The sequence below is a fragment of the Lolium perenne genome, chromosome 7 (genome assembly GCF_019359855.2).
Source record: "Lolium perenne isolate Kyuss_39 chromosome 7, Kyuss_2.0, whole genome shotgun sequence".
NCBI lineage: Eukaryota > Viridiplantae > Streptophyta > Magnoliopsida > Poales > Poaceae > Lolium > Lolium perenne.
In genome coordinates this window covers 39158966-39178770 of record NC_067250.2, presented here as the reverse complement: position 1 = coordinate 39178770, position 19805 = coordinate 39158966, and the positions used below count along the sequence as shown (strand labels likewise).

Here is a 19805-nt window from a genome sequence, read left to right as displayed (position 1 = left end):
GCCCCTTGACCTGCCCTTCCGCCTACAAATAGCCTTCGTCGCGAAACCCCCAGTACCGAGAGCCACGATACGGAAAACCTTCCAGAGACGCCGCCGCCAATCCCATCTCGGGGGATCAGGAGATCGCCTCCGGCACCCTGTCGGAGAGGGGATTCATCTCCCGGAGGACTCTTCACCACCATGGTCGCCTCCGGAGTGATGAGTGAGTAGTCTACCCCTGGACTATGGGTCCATAGCAGTAGCTAGATGGTTGTCTTCTCCTTATGTGCTTCATTGTCGGATCTTGTGAGCTGCCGAACATGATCAAGATCATCTATCTGTAATGCTATATGTTGTGTTTGTTGGGATCCGATGAATAGAGAATACTATGTTATGTTGATTATCAATTTATATCTATGTGTTGTTTATGATCTTGCATGCTCTCCGTTATTAGTAGAGGCTCTGGCCAAGTTTTTGCTAGTAACTCCAAGAGGGGGTATTTATGCTCGATAGTGGGTTCATGTCTCCGTGAATCTGGGGGAGTGATAGAAACCTCTAAGGTTATGGATGTGCTGTTGCCACTAGGGATAAAACATTGATGCTATGTCCGAGGATGTAGTTATTGATTACATTACGCACCATACTTAATGCAATTGTCCGTTGTTTTCAACTTAATACTAGAAGGGGTTCGGATGATAACCTGAAGGTGGACTTTTTAGGCATAGATGCATGCTGGATAGCGGTCTATGTACTTTGTCGTAATGCCCAATTAAATCTCACAATACTCATCATATCATGTATGTGCATGGTCATGCCCTCTTTATTTGTCAATTGCCCAACTGTAATTTGTTCACCCAACATGCTATTTATCTTATGGGAGAGACACCTCTAGTGAACTGTGGACCCCGGTCCATTCTTTACATCTGAAATACAATCTACTGCAATTGCTCTACTGTTTTCTGCAAACAATCATCATCCACACTATACATCTAATCCTTTGTTACAGCAAGCCGGTGAGATTGACAACCTCACTGTTTCGTTGGGGCAAAGTACTTTGGTTGTGTTGTGCAGGTTCCACGTTGGCGCCGGAATCCCTGGTGTTGCGCCGCACTACATCTCGCCGCCATCAACCTTCAACGTGCTTCTTGGCTCCTACTGGTTCGATAAACCTTGGTTTCATACTGAGGGAAAACTTGCCGCTGTACGCATCACACCTTCCTCTTGGGGTTCCCAATGGACGCATGCTGTACGCGTATCAAGCTGCAAGTTTTCCCCTACAATCATTATTACCATACGCTGCAGCACTAAATGAAGGCACCTGAGCTTCTATTGAATTTCCACTTATTCGGCTATAACCATTGTGGAGGTGTGGAGCCGAATTATGGATATCTCCAGTTGCATATGGTGCTGAAAAGTTAGTAACATAAGGTAGAGCATATGATGGTTCAGGGTAATTGGCCAAATAGCTAGTAGTAGCATGTCCAATTTTCCTATCCGTCGGCATGTATGCAGGTGAAACAATATATTCTGAACTATCTACCGATGAATAAAACGATGAAACACTATCTTGCAAGCTACTGAAAATTTTAACATTGGGTGTTTCATATTGATTAACTGAAGTCATCATGTTGTTCATCGGCATATGAACTTCTGGGGATGCCGATGCATGAGAACTCGAATTTACATGTTGCAAGTTGCTAAGAGTATGGATATTATTTCGCATCGGCTTTTGCACATAGTAAGATCTAGGGTTAGCCGATACAGTATATATATCAGAGGATCTAGCAACATCAATATAAGAGCTATTTGCATCTACATAAGAAGATTGGGGATTCATGATACCGTTGTAGATTGCAGCCTCTTGATGACGATCTTTTCGTAGCAAGAACGGGCTGGAGACCGTTCGAAGCTTCGTCCCCAACGGAGTCGCCAAAAAGTGTGTTCGCACACGAACACGTCGCCGTGTACCCTAGACGCCGAGCGCGATGCGCGGCAGCATGCGCCGAGGGAGGCTCGCCGGAAGCGCGATACGTGATACGTCTCCGACGTATCGATAATTTCTTATGTTCCATGCCACATTATTGATGATATCTACATGTTATATGCACATTTTATGTCATATTTATGCGTTTTCTGGAACTAACCTATTGACGAGATGCCGAAGAGGGCCGATTCTTTGTTCTGCTGTTTTTGGTTTCAGAAATCCTAGTAAAGAAATATTTTCGGAATCGGACGAAATCAACGCCCAGGTTCCTATTTTGCCCGGAAGCATCCAGAACACCCGAGAACCGCCAGAGAGGGGGCACAGGCCCACCAAACCCTAGGCCGGCGCGGCCAAGGGGGGGCCGCGCCCCCCTATAGTGTGGTCGCCCCTTCGACCTCCTGACGCCGCCTCTTCGCCTATATAAAGCCCTTGGACCTAAAACCTCGATACAAAAAAGCCACGGTACGAGAAACCATCCAGAGCCGCCGCCATCGTGAAGCCAAGATCTGGGGGACAGTAGTCTCTGTTCCGGCACGCCGTCGGGACGGGGAAGTGCCCCCGGAAGGCTTCTCCATCTCCACCGCTGCCATCTCCACCGCCATCTTCATCTCCGCTGTTGTCTCCCATGAGGAGGGAGTAGTTCTCCATCGAGGCTCGGGGCTGTACCGGTAGCTATGTGGTTAATCTCTCTCCTATGTACTTCAATACAATAATCTCATGAGCTGCCTTACATGATTGAGATTCATATGATGATGCTTGTAATCTAGATGTCGTTATGCTAGTCAAGTGAATTTTACTTATGTGATCTCCGGAGACTCCTTGTCCCACGTGTGTAAAGGTGACAGTGTGTGCACCGTGTGGGTCTCTTAGGCTATATTTCACAGAATACTTATTCACTGTTATGAATGGCATAGTGAAGTGCTTATTTATATCTCTTTATGATTGCAATGTGTTTTGTATCACAATTCATCTATGTGCTACTCTAGTGATGTTATTAAAGTAGTTTTATTCCTCCTGCACGGTGTAATGGTGACAGTGTGTGCATCCGTGTTAGTACTTGGCGTATGCTATGATTATGATCTCTTGTAGATTATGAAGTTAACTATTGCTATGATGGTATTGATGTGATCTATTCCTCCTACATAGTGTGAAGGTGACAGTGAGCATGCTATGTTAGTACTTGATTTAGTCGTGTTGATCTTTCATGCACTCTAAGGTTATTTAAATATGAACATTGAATTGTGGAGCTTGTTAACTCCGGCATTGAGGGTTAGTGTAATCCTACGCAATGGTGTTCATCATCCAACAAAAGAGTGTAGAGTATGCATTTATCTATTCTGTTATGTGATCAATGTTGAGAGTGTCCACTAGTGAAAGTATGATCCCTAGGCCTTGTTCCTAAATACTGCTATCGCTGCTTGTTTACTGTTTTACTGCGTTACTACTGCTTGTTACTGTCCTGGGCAAAGCACTTTTCTGGTGCCGTTGCTACTGCTCATATATATTCATACCACCTGTATTTCACTATCTCTTCGCCGAACTAGTGCACCTACTAGGTGTGTTGGGGACACAAGAGACTTCTTGCTTTGTGGTTGCTGATGACGCGTAAAGCACACGCTCGTTGGGAACCCCAAGTGGAAGGTGTGATGCGTACAGCAGCAAGTTTCCCTCAGTAAGAAACCAAGGTTTATCGAACCAGTAGGAGTCAAGAAGCACGTCGAAGGTTGATGGCAGCGGGATGTAGTGCGGCGCAACACCAGGGATTCCGGCGCCAACGTGGAACCTGCACAACACAACCAAAGTACCTTGCCCCAACGAAACAGTGAGGTTGTCAATCTCACCGGCTTGCTGTAACAAAGGATTAACCGTATTGTGTGGAAGATGATTGTTTGCAGAAAACGATGGAGAACAAGTATTGCGATGATTGTATTTCAGTAAAGAGAATTGGACCGGGGTCCACAGTTCACTAGAGGTGTCTCTCCCATAAGATAAACAGCATGTTGGGTGAACAAATTACAGTTGGGCAATTGACAAATAAAGAGAGCATGACCATGCACATACATATCATGATGAGTATAGTGAGATTTAATTGGGCATTACGACAAAGTACATAGACCGCCATCAAACTGCATCTATGCCTAAAAAGTCCACCTTCAGGTTATCATCCGAACCCCTTCCAGTATTAAGTTGCAAAGCAACAGACAATTGCATTAAGTATGGTGCGTAATGTAATCAACAACTACATCCTTAGACATAGCATCAATGTTTTATCCCTAGTGGCAACAGCACAACACAACCTTAGAACTTTCTGTCACTGTCCCAGGTGTCAATGCAGGCATGAACCCACTATCGAGCATAAATACTCCCTCTTGGAGTTACAAGCATCTACTTGGCCAGAGCATCTACTAGTAACGGAGAGCATGCAAGATCATAAACAACACATAGATATAACTTTGATAATCAACATAACAAGTATTCTCTATTCATCGGATCCCAACAAACGCAACATATAGAATTACAGATAGATGATCTTGATCATGTTAGGCAGCTCACAAGATCCGACAATGATAGCACAATGGGGAGAAGACAACCATCTAGCTACTGCTATGGACCCATAGTCCAGGGGTAGACTACTCACACATCACTCCGGAGGCGACCATGGCGGCGTAGAGTCCTCCTGAGATGATTCCCCTCTCCGGCAGGTGCCGGAGGCGATCTCCTGGATCCCCCGAGATGGGATCGGCGTTGGCGGCGTCTCTGGAAGGTTTTCCGTATCGTGGCTCTCGGTACTGGGGTTTCGTCACGGAGGCTTTAAGTAGGCGGAAGGGTAGGTCAAGAGGCGGCGCGAGGGGCCCAGACCATAGGGCCGCGCGGCCAGGGCAGGGGCCACGCCGCCCTATGCTCTGGCTGCCTCGTGGCCCCTCTTCGTTTCGTCTTCGGACTTCTGGAAGCTTCGTGGAAAAATAGGCCCCTGGGCGTTGATTTCGTCCAATTCCGAGAATATTTCCTTACTAGGATTTCTGAAACCAAAACAGCAGAAAACAAAGAATCGGCACTTCGCATCTTGTTAATAGGTTAGTTCCAGAAAATGCACGAATATGACATAAAGTGTGCATAAAACATGTAGATAACATCAATAATGTGGCATGGAACATAAGAAATTATCGATACGTCGGAGACGTATCAGCATCCCCAAGCTTAGTTCTGCTCGTCCCGAGCAAGTAAAACGATAACACAGATAATTTCTGGAGTGACATGCCATCATAATCTTGATCATACTATTTGTAAAACATATGTAGTGAATGCAGCGATCAAAACAATGTATATGACATGAGTAAACAAGTGAATCATAAAGCAAAGACTTTTCATGAATAGCACTTCAAGACAAGCATCAATAAGTCTTGCATAAGAGTTAACTCATAAAGCAATAATTCAAAGTAAAGGCATTGAAGCAACACAAAAGAAGATTAAGTTTCAGCGGTTGCTTTCAACTTGTAACATGTATATCTCATGGATATTGTCAACATAGAGTAATATAATAAGTGCAATAAGCAAGTATGTAGGAATCAATACACAGTTCACACAAGTGTTTGCTTCTTGAGGTGGAGAGAAATAGGTGAACTGACTCAACATTGAAAGTAAAAGAATGGTCCTCCATAGAGGAAAAAGCATCGATTGCTATATTTGTGCTAGAGCTTTGATTTTGAAAACATGAAACAATTTTGTCAACGGTAGTAATAAAGCATATGTATCATGTAAATTATATCTTATAAGTTGCAAGCCTCATGCATAGTGTACTAATAGTGCCCGCACCTTGTCCTAATTAGCTTGGACTACCGGATCATCACAATGCACATGTTTTGACCAAGTGTCACAAAGGGGTACCTCTATGCCGCCTGTACAAAGGTCTAAAGAGAAAGCTCGCATTGGATTTCTCGCTATTGATTATTCTTCAACTTAGACATCCATACCGGGACAACATAGACAACAGATAATGGACTACTCTTTTATGCATAAGCATGTAACAACAATTAATAATTTTCTTATTTGAGATTGAGGATATATGTCCAAAACTGAAACTTCCACCATGGATCATGGCTTTAGTTAGCGGCCCAATGTTCTTCTCTAACAATATGCATGCTTAACCATAGGGTGGTAGATCGCTCTTACTTCAGACAAGACGGACATGCATAGCAACTCACATGAAATTCAACAATGAATAGTTGATGGCGTCCCCAGTGAACATGGTTATCGCACAACAAGCAACTTAATAAGAGATAAAGTGCATAATTACATATTCAATACCACAATAGTTTTTAAGCTATTTGTCCCATGAGCTATATATTGCAAAGGTGAATGATGGAATTTTAAAGGTAGCACTCAAGCAATTTACTTTGGAATGGCGGAAAATACCATGTAGTAGGTAGGTATGGTGGACACAAATGGCATAGTGGTTGGCTCAAGTATTTTGGATGCATGAGAAGTATTCCCTCTCGATACAAGGTTTAGGCTAGCAAGGCTTATTTGAAACAAACACAAGGATGAACCGGTGCAGCAAAACTCACATAAAAGACATATTGAAAATATTATAAGACTCTACACCGTCTTCCTTGTTGTTCAAACTCAATACTAGAAATTATCTAGACCTTAGAGAAACCAAATATGCAAACCAAATTTTAGCATGCTCTATGTATTTCTTCATTAATGGGTGCAAAGCATATGATGCAAGAGCTTAATCATGAGCACAACAATTGCCAAGTATCACATTACCCAAGACATTTATAGCAATTACTACATGTATCATTTTCCAATTCCAACCATATAACAATTTAACGAAGGAGAAACTTCGCCATGAATACTATGAGTAGAAACCAAGGACATACTTGTCCATATGCTACAGCGGAGCGTGTCTCTCTCCCATAAAGTGAATGCTAGGATCCATTTTATTCAAACAAAACAAAAACAAAAACAAACCGACGCTCCAAGAAAAAGCACATAAGATGTGATGGAATAAAAATATAGTTTCAGGGGAGGAACCTGATAATGTTGTCGATGAAGAAGGGGATTCCTTGGGCATCCCCAAGCTTAGACGCTTGAGTCTTCTTAATATATGCAGGAGTGAACCACCGGGGCATCCCCAAGCTTAGAGCTTTCACTCTCCTTGATCATGTTGCATCATACTCCTCTCTTGATCCTTGAAAACTTCCTCCACACCAAACTCGAAACAACTCATTAGAGGGTTAGTGCACAATAAAAATTAACATATTCAGAGGTGACACAATCATTCTTAACACTTCTGGACATTGCATAATGCTACTGGACATTAGTGGATCAAAGAAATTCATCCAACATAGCAAAAGAGGCAATGCGAAATAAAAGGCAGAATCTGTCAAAACAGAACAGTTCGTATTGACGAATTTTAAAATAGCACCAGACTTGCTCAAATGAAAATGCTCAAATTGAATGAAAGTTGCGTACATATCTGAGGATCATGCACGTAAATTGGCTTAATTTTCTGAGCTACCTACAGGGAGGTGGACCCAGATTCGTGACAGCAAAGAAATCTGGAACTGCGCAGTAATCCAAATCTAGTACTTACTTTTCTATCAATGGCTTAACTTGGCACAACAAAACACAAAACTAAGATAAGGAGAGGTTGCTACAGTAGTAAACAACTTCCAAGACACAAAATAAAAACAAAGTACTGTAGTAAAATAACACATGGGTTATCTCCCAAGAAGTTCTTTCTTTATAGCCATTAAGATGGGCTCAGCAGTTTTGATGATGCACTCGCAAGAAATAGTATTTGAAGCAAAAGAGAGCTTCAAGAGGCAAATTCAAAACACATTTAAGTCTAACATGCTTCCTATGAAGAGGAATCTTGTAAATAAACAAGTTCAAGAAGCATAATGCAACAAGCGTAGAAAGATAAAACAAGTGTAGCTTCAAAAATTTCAGCACATAGAGAGGTGTTTTAGTAACATGAAAATTTCTACAACCATATTTTCCTCTCTCATAATAACTTTCAGTAGCATCATGAGCAAACTCAACAATATAACTATCACATAAAGCATTCTTATCATGAGTCTCATGCATAAAATTATTACTCTCCACATAAGCATAATCAATTTTATTAGTTGTAGTGGGAGCAAATTCAACAAAGTGGCTATCATCATATATAGGAGGTATATTGTAATCATAAAAGAAAATTTTCTCCTCAATGCTTGGGGGACTAAAAAGATCATGCTCATCAAAGCCAGCTTCCCCAAGCTTAGAATTTTCCATAGCATTAGCAACAATGGTGTTCAAAGCATTCATAGTAATAACATTCCCATTAGCATGCATATAAAGTTCCATGGGTTTTTTAATTCTCTCTTCAAACACATCATGTCCTAATTCTAGATAAAGTTCATAAAGATCTCTCATATTTTTGTTGTTTTCCATTATGCTTAACTAGTGAAATAAAAACATGCATGATATTAAGTAAAGTAAAACAAGTAACTAATTTTTTGTGTGTTTTTGATATAGCAAACAAGATAGTAAATAAAGTAAAACTAGCAACTAATTTTTTTGTATTTTGATTTAGTGCAGCAAACAAAGTAGTAAATAAAACTAAGCAAGACAAAAACAAAGTAAAGAGATTGAGAAGTGGAGACTCCCCTTGCAGCGTGTCTTGATCTCCCGACAACGGCGCCGTAAATTTAGCTTGATGACGCGTAAAGCACACGCTCGTTGGGAACCCCAAGTGGAAGGTGTGATGCGTACAGCAGCAAGTTTCCCTCAGTAAGAAACCAAGGTTTATCGAACCAGTAGGAGTCAAGAAGCACGTCGAAGGTTGATGGCGGCGGGATGTAGTGCGGCGCAACACCAGGGATTCCGGCGCCAACGTGGAACCTGCACAACACAACCAAAGTACCCTGCCCCAACGAAACAGTGAGGTTGTCAATCTCACCGGCTTGCTGTAACAAAGGATTAACCGTATTGTGTGGAAGATGATTGTTTGCAGAAAACAGTAGAACAAGTATTGCAGTAGATTGTATTTCAGTAAAGAGAATTGGACTGGGGTCCACAGTTCACTAGAGGTGTCTCTCCCATAAGATAAACAGCATGTTGGGTGAACAAATTACAGTTGGGCAATTGACAAATAAAGAGAGCATGACCATGCACATACATATCATGATGAGTATAGTGAGATTTAATTGGGCATTACGACAAAGTACATAGACCGCCATCCAACTGCATCTATGCCTAAAAAGTCCACCTTCAGGTTATCATCCAAACCCCTTCCAGTATTAAGTTGCAAAGCAACAGACAATTGCATTAAGTATGGTGCGTAATGTAATCAACAACTACATCCTTAGACATAGCATCAATGTTTTATCCCTAGTGGCAACAGCACAACACAACCTTAGAACTTTCTGTCACTGTCCCAGGTGTCAATGCAGGCATGAACCCACTATCGAGCATAAATACTCCCTCTTGGAGTTACAAGCATCTACTTGGCCAGAGCATCTACTAGTAACGGAGAGCATGCAAGATCATAAACAACACATAGATATAACTTTGATAATCAACATAACAAGTATTCTCTATTCATCGGATCCCAACAAACGCAACATATAGAATTACAGATAGATGATCTTGATCATGTTAGGCAGCTCACAAGATCCGACAATGATAGCACAATGGGGAGAAGACAACCATCTAGCTACTGCTATGGACCCATAGTCCAGGGGTAGACTACTCACACATCACTCCGGAGGCGACCATGGCGGCGTAGAGTCCTCCGGGAGATGATTCCCCTCTCCGGCAGGGTGCCGGAGGCGATCTCCTGGATCCCCCGAGATGGGATCAGCGTTGGCGGCGTCTCTGGAAGTTTTTCCGTATCGTGGCTCTCGGTACTGGGGGTTTCGTCACGGAGGCTTTAAGTAGGCGGAAGGGTAGGTCAAGAGGCGGCGCGAGGGGCCCAGACCATAGGGCCGCGCGGCCAGGGCAGGGGCCGCGCCGCCCTATGCTCTGGCTGCCTCGTGGCCCCTCTTCGTTTCGTCTTCGGACTTCTGGAAGCTTCGTGGAAAAATAGGCCCCTGGGCGTTGATTTCGTCCAATTCCGAGAATATTTCCTTACTAGGATTTCTGAAACCAAAAACAGCAGAAAACAGCAACTGGCACTTCGGCATCTTGTTAATAGGTTAGTTCCAGAAAATGCACGAATATGATATAAAGTGTGCATAAAACATGTAGATAACATTAATAATGTGGCATGGAACATAAGAAATTATCGATACGTCGGAGACGTATCAGTTGCAGGGTTGCATGAGAGGGATATCTTTGACCTCTTCCTCCTTGAGTTCGATAAACCTTGGGTGATCCACTTAAGGGAAACTTGCTGCTGTTCTACAAACCTCTGCTCTTGGAGGCCCAACACTGTCTACAGGAAAAGGAGGGGGCGTAGACATCAAGCTATTTTCTGGCGCCGTTGCCGGGGAGGAAAGGTAAAGGCACTCATACTTCGGTTCCAGGTAAAGTAATTTTCTGGCGCCATTGTGTTTGTGCTCGAAGCTATTTCCTTTAGATCCTGCAATTGCATCTTTTTGTTTCTTGTTTACACTAGTTTGGCATAATGGAAAACAACAAAAATATGAGAGATCTTTATGAACTTTATCTTGAATTAGGACATGATGTGTTTGAAGAGAGAATTAAAAAACCCATGGAACTTTATATGCATGCTAATGGGAATGTTATTAATATGAATGCTTTGAACACTATTGTTGCTAATGCTATGGAAAATTCTAAGCTTGGGGAAGCTGGTTTTGATGAGCATGATCTTTTTAGTCCCCCAAGCATTGAGGAGAAAATTTTCTTTGATGATACTTTGCCTCCTATTTATGATGATTATAATGATAGTAGTCTTTTAGTACCACCTGTTATGGAGGATAAATTTGATTATGATTACAATATGCCTCCTATATTTGATGATGAGAATAATAATGATAGCTACTTTGTTGAATTTGCTCCCACTACAACTAATAAAATTGACTATGCTTATGTGGAGAGTAATAATTTTATGCATGAGACTCATGATAAGAATGCTTTATGTGATAGTTATATTGTTGAGTTTGCTCATAATGTTACTGAATGTTATTATGAGAGAGGAAAATATGGTTGTACAAATTTTCATGTTACTAAAATGCCTCTCTATGTGCTGAAATTTTTGAATCTACACTTGTTTTATCTTTCTATGCTTGTTGCATTATGCTTCTTGAACTTGTTTATTTACAAGATTCCTTTTCATGGGAAGCATGTTAGGCTTAAATTTGTTCCATACTTGCTTCTTGATGCTCTCTTTTGCCTCAAATACTATTTCTTGCGAGTGCATCATTAAAACTGCTGAGCCCATCTTAATGGCTAAAAAGAAAGAACTTCTTGGGAGATAACCCATGTGTTTATTTTGCTACAGTACTTTGTTTTATATTTGAGTCTTGGAAGTTGTTTACTACTGTAGCAACCTCTCCTTATCTTAGTTTAGTGTTTTGTTGTGCCAAGTAAAGTCGTTGATAGTAAAGTTCATACTAGATTTGGATTACTGTGCAGAAACAGATTTCTTTGCTGTCACGAATCTGGGCAAAATTCTCTGTAGGTAACTCAGAAAATTATGCAAATGTACGTGAGTGATCCTCAGATATGTACGCAACTTTCATTCAATTTGAGAATTTTTATTTGAGCAAGTCTGGTGCCTCAATAAAATTCGTCTTTACGGACTGTTCTGTTTTGACAGATTCTGCCTTTTATTTCGCATTGCTTCTTTTGCTATGTGGGATGGATTTCTTTGTTCCATTGACTTCCAGTAGCTTTGAGCAATGTCCAGAAGTGTTAAGAATGATTGTGTCACCTCTGAACATGTGGATTTTTGATTATGCACTAACCCTCTAATGAGTTTGTTTCGAGTTTGGTGTGGAGGAAGTTTTCAAGGGTCAAGAGAGGAGGATGATATACTATGATCAAAGAGAGTGAAAGCTCTAAGCTTGGGGATGCCCCGGTGGTTCACCCCTGCATATTTCAAGAAGACTCAAGCGTCTAAGCTTGGGGATGCCCAAGGCATCCCCTTCTTCATCGACAAATTATCAGGTTCCTTCTCTTGAAACTATATTTTTATTCGGTCACATCTTATGTACTTTACTTGGAGCGTCTGTGTGCTTTTGTTTTTGTTTTTGTTTGAATAAATGCTTGTGTGGGAGAGAGACACGCTCCACTGGTTCATATGAACACATGTGTTCTTAGCTTTTAATATTCATGGCGAAGGTTGAAACTGCTTCGTTAATTGTTATATGGTTGGAATCGGAAAATGGTACATGTAGTAATTGGTAAAATGTCTTGAACAATATGATACTTGGCAATTGTTGTGCTCATGTTTAAGCTCTTGCATCATATACTTTGCACCTATTAATGAAGAAATACATAGAGCATGCTAAAATTTGGTTTGCATAATTGGTCTCTCTAAGGTCTAGATAATTTCTAGTATTGAGTTTGAACAACAAGGAAGACAGTGTAGAGTCTTATAATGTTTTCAATATGTCTTTTATGTGAGTTTTGCTGCACCGCTTCATCCTTGTGTTTGTTTCAAATAGCCTTGCTAGCCTAAACCTTGTATCGAGAGGGAATACTTCTCATGCATCCAAAATACTTGAGCCAACCACTATGCCATTTGTGTCCACCATACCTACCTACTACATGGTATTTCTCCGCCATTCCAAAGTAAATTGCTTGAGTGCTACCTTTAAATTTCCATTCTTCACCTTTACAATATATAGCTCATGGGACAAATAGCTTAAAAACTATTGTGGTATTGAATATGTACTTATGCACTCTATCTCTTATTAAGTTGCTCGTTGTGCGATAACCATGTTCACTGGGGACGCCATCAACTACTCTTTGTTGAATTTCATGTGAGTTGCTATGCATGTTCGTCTTGTCTGAAGTAAGAGCGATCTACCACCTTATGGTTAGAGCATGCATATTGTTAGAGAAGAACATTGGGCCGCTAACTAAAGCCATGATCCATGGTGGAAGTTTCAGTTTTGGACATATATCCTCAATCTCAAATGAGAAAATTAATTGTTGCTACATGCTGATGCATAAAAGAGGAGTCCATTATCTGTTGTCTATGTTGTCCCGGTATGGATGTCTAAGTTGAGAATAATCAATAGCGAGAAATCCAATGCGAGCTTTCTCCTTAGACCTTTGTACAGGCGGCATAGAGGTACCCCTTTGTGACACTTGGTTAAAACATGTGCATTGCGATAATCCCGGTAGTCCAAGCTAATTAGGACAAGGTGCGGGCACTATTAGTATACTATGCATGAGGCTTGCAACTTGTAAGATATAATTTACATGATACATATGCTTTATTACTACCGTTGACAAAATTGTTTCTTGTTTTCAAAATCAAAGCTCTAGCGCAAATATAGCAATCGATGCTTTTCCTCTTTGAAGGACCATTCTTTTACTTTTATTGTTGAGTCAGTTCACCTATTTCTCTCCACCTCAAGAAGCAAACACTTGTGTGAACTGTTTATTGATTCCTACATACTTGCATATTGCACTTGTTATATTACTTTATATTGACAACTATCCATGAGATATACATGTTACAAGTTGAAAGCAACAGCTGAAACTTAATCTTCCGTTGTGTTGTTTCAATACCTTTACTATGAATTTATTGCTTTATGAGTTAACTCTTATGCAAGACTTATTGATGCTTGTCTTGAAAGTACTATTCATGAAAAGTCCTTGCTGTATGATTCATTTGTTTACTCATGTCATTTACATTGTTTTGATCGCTGCATTCATTACATATGCTTACAATAGTATGATCAAGTCTATGATGGCATGTCACTCCAGAAATTATCTTTGTTATCGTTTACCTGCTCGGGACGAGCAGAAACTAAGCTTGGGGATGCTGATACGTCTCCGATGTATCGATAATTTCTTATGTTCCATGCCACATTATTGATGATATCTACATGTTATATGCACATTTTATGTCATATTTATGCGTTTTCTGGAACTAACCTATTGACGAGATGCCGAAGGGCCAGTTGCTGTTTTCTGCTGTTTTTGGTTTCAGAAATCCTAGTAAAGAAATATTCTCGGAATCGGACGAAATCAACGCCCAGGTTCCTATTTTGCCCGGAAGCATCCAGAACACCCGAGAACCGCCAGAGAGGGTGCACAGGCCCACCAAACCCTAGGCCGGCGCGGCCAAGGGGGGGCCCGCGCCCCCCTATAGTGTGGTCGCCCCTTCGACCTCCTGACGCCGCCTCTTCGCCTATATAAAGCCCCTGGACCTAAAACCTCGATACAAAAAAGCCACGGTACGAGAAACCATCCAGAGCCGCCGCCATCGCGAAGCCAAGATCTGGGGGACAGGAGTCTCTGTTCCGGCACGCCGCCGGGACGGGGAAGTGCCCCCGGAAGGCTTCTCCATCGACACCGCTGCCATCTCCACCGCCATCTTCATCGCCGCTGCTGTCTCCCATGAGGAGGGAGTAGTTCTCCATCGAGGCTCGGGGCTGTACCGGTAGCTATGTGGTTAATCTCTCTCCTATGTACTTCAATACAATAATCTCATGAGCTGCCTTACATGATTGAGATTCATATGATGATGCTTGTAATCTAGATGTCGTTATGCTAGTCAAGTGAATTTTACTTATGTGATCTCCGGAGACTCCTTGTCCCACGTGTGTAAAGGTGACAGTGTGTGCACCGTGTGGGTCTCTTAGGCTATATTTCACAGAATACTTATTCACTGTTATGAATGGCATAGTGAAGTGCTTATTTATATCTCTTTATGATTGCAATGTGTTTTGTATCACAATTCATCTATGTGCTACTCTAGTGATGTTATTAAAGTAGTTTTATTCCTCCTGCACGGTGTAATGGTGACAGTGTGTGCATCCGTGTTAGTACTTGGCGTATGCTATGATTATGATCTCTTGTAGATTATGAAGTTAACTATTGCTATGATGGTATTGATGTGATCTATTCCTCCTATATAGTGTGAAGGTGACAGTGTGCATGTTATGTTAGTACTTGGTTTAGTCGTGTTGATCTTTCATGCACTCTAAGGTTATTTAAATATGAACATTGAATTGTGGAGCTTGTTAACTCCGGCATTGAGGGTTCGTGTAATCCTACGCAATGGTGTTCATCATCCAACAAAAGAGTGTAGAGTATGCATTTATCTATTCTGTTATGTGATCAATGTTGAGAGTGTCCACTAGTGAAAGTATGATCCCTAGGCCTTGTTCCTAAATACTGCTATCACTGCTTGTTTACTGTTTTACTGCGTTATTACTGCTTGTTACTGTCCTGGGCAAAACACTTTTTTGGTGCCGTTGCTACTGGTCATATATATTCACACCACCTGTATTTCACTATCTCTTCGCCGAACTAGTGCACCTACTAGGTGTGTTGGGGACACAAGAGACTTCTTGCTTTGTGGTTGCAGGGTTGCATGAGAGGGATATCTTTGACCTCTTCCTCCCTGAGTTCGATAAACCTTGGGTGATCCACTTAAGGGAAACTTGCTGCTGTTCTACAAACCTCTGCTCTTTTAGGCCCAACACTGTCTACAGGAAAAGGAGGGGGCGTAGACATCAATACGCAAGACAGTCCAGCGAGCGCTTTTGTAGACCCGAAACCCCGCTCGCCCGGGAGGGACCCCGTTAGGGCTTGCGGCGGCTATGGGCTGCCCTAGGTCGGCCTGACCGCCCCTAGGACCTCGTGGATTCGCAGCCTCCAATCCTGAAGAACAACGAAAAACGAGAAGAAAGATACAAGGGGAGAGAGATAAAAGTAGATGAACACGAAAACGTAGTAGATTGATTTGTTTGATTGGTGTTGTTTCAATCGGCCTGCACCCCTCAAGTATATAAGGAGCGGCTGGACTTTCCGTGCAAGAAAGAGGGTTGGATTCACGTCCAAAACCCTAGTTTGGGTCTAACTCGGATGGTTTAGCCCGAACTTTTCATAACTGTTCGGTCAGAAACATATCTTCACCTTGCGAGACCTTTTGAGGAAGTAAACGATCTCAAATCAAAATGTCGTAAACAACAAAGTTGTTCCTCTCGAAACAACGAAGAACTTTCATGTTGACCATTTTTCCATCCGAGTTCATATTGATCGCTAAATCGAGGTAGCAAGAAAAACGATCAATCCCGACGTTTTCGCCTGTGCTCCAACTCCGCTCGCGCCCTACCTTAGAGGCCTCTATGGTCGGGCGTCCCACCTCCGGTAATTTGAGTTCCAGCAGTATTTTAGCTCCACAAATCGCATACTAACTCGGATCGCGATGACTCAAAAACCAAAGTTGCTTGTTTCGACGAGACGCACAACTTTCGTTTATATCACTTCTTCATTTGAGGTCATGTTAAATGAGCTCTAGTGGAAGCCTTCATATATCGATCCTCGAGATCACCTCTGACTGCTAGCATAATCGGCTATCAAGCCGGATCATGGCACAACTTGGAATGGTGGACATGGTGTCTCCTAAATGAGTAATATATCTATCATGCCGAACACCGAATTATGTTCTTGATTAGCCATCGGTCCAAAACGAGTATCAACACAAACGCCTCATATTTGCATCTTCCTCCCACAGAACCATGCGTGCAGAGAACTAAACAAAGGGACGATAGTATCAGGTGCACGTCCTTTTGACGAAGACATCCACCGCTCGGAAAACCGTGCCGCCTCCACTTTAGCCTCCTCGATATATCGGTTCCCCCTCCTTCGGCCGACTTCGCCGGCGTCGGGAGGGTTGGGGAACCCGATCTATGCGTGGAGTTTTCAATAAAAGTAGTGTTTTAAGTAGATTATGTTAGGGTTTTGGTAGCTGACTTCTTGTTGGTTTCTCCTCAATAGAGATGTCATCGTATGCAATAAGTGATCTTTGGCCCTTGGTTTGCCGACGCGATCTCCTTCCCGATGTTAGTGGTGGTGTTGAAAGATTACAGTTCTCTAGGTATGGGTCTTCGGATCTTGCTTCGACCGATCGATTTTGGAATTTTTCTCATGGTTGCCGCGATGAGTATTATCCTCATAGTTTTTGTCTCGTATGCTACGTCCTCGATAATGGTGATTCGTACTCTCGGTTCTCCAACGACGTCGACAAGGCTGGCCGTGTTATTCTCTTAGATACTGGTGTTGATACTCTTACCGATGTTGATTGACTACTTTAATGGTTAAGCGTGTGCATGCAGCGTTGGCATTGCAGCTTAAATTAAAATAATTGGAGAGCCTTCGTTGGTATTTACATGTGGTTTATGGTGTGTTATCTATCTTTGGCTGCCTTTGGGAGAGTAGAAGATTGTGTTCTAGAAGAATAAAGATTTTAAAGATCTTGAAGATTTGTTAGTATCTTTTAGAGTTTATTTTCAATTACAACTCGTGTATCTGTATCATGTACTACTATTTTTTTTGACAATCAATACCACATATATTCATAATAACAAATAGTACATGGTAGAGATACACGAGCTGTCTCCAGCGATTACAAAATAAAGTCTAAAAGATACTAGCAAATCTTCGAGGTCTTCAAACTCTTTCTTCTTCCAAGACATAATCTTGTACTTTTCTGAAGGCAGCCAAAGATAGATAACAAATCATAGACCTGTAAATACCAACGAAGGTTCTCCCATAATTTTAATTTGAGCCGCAATGCCAAGGCTGCGTGCACGCGCGCAACCATTAAAGTAGTCAATCAACATCGGCAAGAGTACCAACATCAGTATATCAGGGAATAAAAACCGATCTGCCTTGTCGACGTTGATGGAGAGCCGAGAATACGAATCACCATTGTCGAGTACGTAGCAACCGGGACAAGAACTGCGAGGATAATCCTCCTCGCGGCAACCATGAGAAAAGATCCAAGATCGATCTGGCGAAGTAAGATCTGAACACCCATACCTAGATAATTGTAATCTTTCAGCACCACCATTGACGTCGGGAAGGAGATCTCGTCGTCGAACGAAAGGCCGAAGATCACTTATTGCAGACGATGCCATCTCCATTGCGGGGAAACCAACAAGAAAACGGCGACCAAAAACCTAACATAGACTACTGAAAAGATTACTTTTATTGAAAACTCCACTCATAGATCGGGTTCCCCACTCCTCCCGACGCCGACGAAGCCGGCCGGAGGAGGGGGAACCGATCTATGGAGGAGGCTGAGTCGGGGCGGCTAGGGCTTTTCTCAAGAGGCGACGGCTACAGGGACGTAACCCTATCTGTATCATGTACTACTATTTATATGGTATTGATTGTTAAAAAAAAAGAAAACAAAAGGGACGATAGTTGCAAAAAAAAAAGTGCAGCCAAATTCCATATGAGCCACCAAACAAAGGCTACAAGTAAACTTTTGGCCCGTCCGGGAGCCCAGAACAGGCCTATCAACCAATTAGCCGAGGCGTCATGCGGCCGAGCGCCTTCCATTCCGACGAGGCTACATTTCTTCTGATTTCGAACTGCATCTGCATCGCCGAGCGCTCTGCGCCGAACATCACCCAGCGCCGATTTCTCCAACTCCGCGCCGCCATCTTGTGTTCATCTGGATTTCCATTCCATGGAAGGGGAAGGAGCCCGTGGCCGTGGCCGTGCTCGTCGTAAGCTAGTTCTAGGCAGAGAGGTCGACCTTATAAGCACCCTGCCGGATGATCTGCTTCTACGGATCCTCCACCTCGTCCCCTGTACTCGTGGCCTCTGCCCCGCCCGCGGCTGCGCTCGCGCCGCATGGATCAACACCACCCTCTCCACCCGCTGGCGCGCCCTCTTGATCCACCTCACAGATCTCACCTACCACGATGCCCGCCCACAAAGTGTGCTCTCCTCGATCCATCGCCGAGTCGCCCACGCCCTGCCGCCGCCGACCGCCGCCGCCGCGGCAAACCTCAATCCGCCGGTTCAGCCACCGGCCATTGCCGTGCCTCACCTCGATATCTGTGTCCCTTCCCCGTACCATAACCGGCCCATCTTGACAACCGAGCAGCGTTCTCATTTCGAAAAGGGTGTTCGCTCGCTGCTCGGCGCCGCCGCGAAGCTCGCTCCGTCCGATCTCCGCTTTGCCGTGGGAGGAGACCCCTACCCTGGCGGCATCCAAGTGAACGTGCCCTGCTTCCACCGCGCCACATCCATCGAGCTGCAAGGGCTGGACCTTGCGTTCGCCGAGTCGTCACCCAAATGCTTCCCCTCGCTTCAGAGGCTCGTCCTCTCCGGATGCCGCGCCACCATAAGCAACTGGGTCCGCCGCTCCCCACGGCTGCTCGTTCTCAGAGTCAGCACGGTCACCAATGATGGCCTCAAAATCATCATCGTCAGATCCAAGTCGCTGCAGGAGCTCAGCGTGGAGACCAAGATCCCGTTTTTGAGAAATAAGCCGCCCCTTTTAGATAACGTCAACATTGAGGCCCCTCTACTCAAGCAATTGACCATGTCCTTCGCCGCCGGCGGCTATTATAACAATTTGTTGGTCTCCGTTTCGGCGCCACTGCTGGAGAAGGTCTCCTGGAAGTGTGCTTACTTCACAGTCGCTGCCGGGCTTGGTCGTTGGGGCCTCTTGCATGTGGGATTAAAGCCGGTGGAGACCAACGGACAGGGTCAGCTTCCTCACATCCATGTCCTGTCCCTATCAGCGGAAACTCATGTACTATGTTTTCTCTTCTCTCAGTTACCTGATTTGCTTATTAATAAACTAATTAGATCTATTTTATGATGATATTCTGATGATTTTTTTGTAGAGCTCATATATGTTTTCAGGGGCAGCACAAGAGCTCAGATTTAAGGCCTT

The 19805-nt window shown here is 43.1% G+C and overlaps 1 protein-coding gene across 1 annotated transcript; it reads left to right on the top strand.

Annotated features, from left to right (window-relative positions):
- Positions 1-18584: 18584 nt before the first annotated feature.
- LOC127316115 (uncharacterized) lies at positions 18585-19799 on the top strand. The gene is made up of 2 exons (XM_051346534.1): positions 18585-19614; positions 19756-19799. The coding sequence occupies exons 1-2, from the start codon at positions 18585-18587 to the stop codon at positions 19797-19799; spliced, it is 1074 nt and encodes a 357-aa protein (XP_051202494.1).
- The last annotated feature ends 6 nt before the right edge of the window (positions 19800-19805 follow it).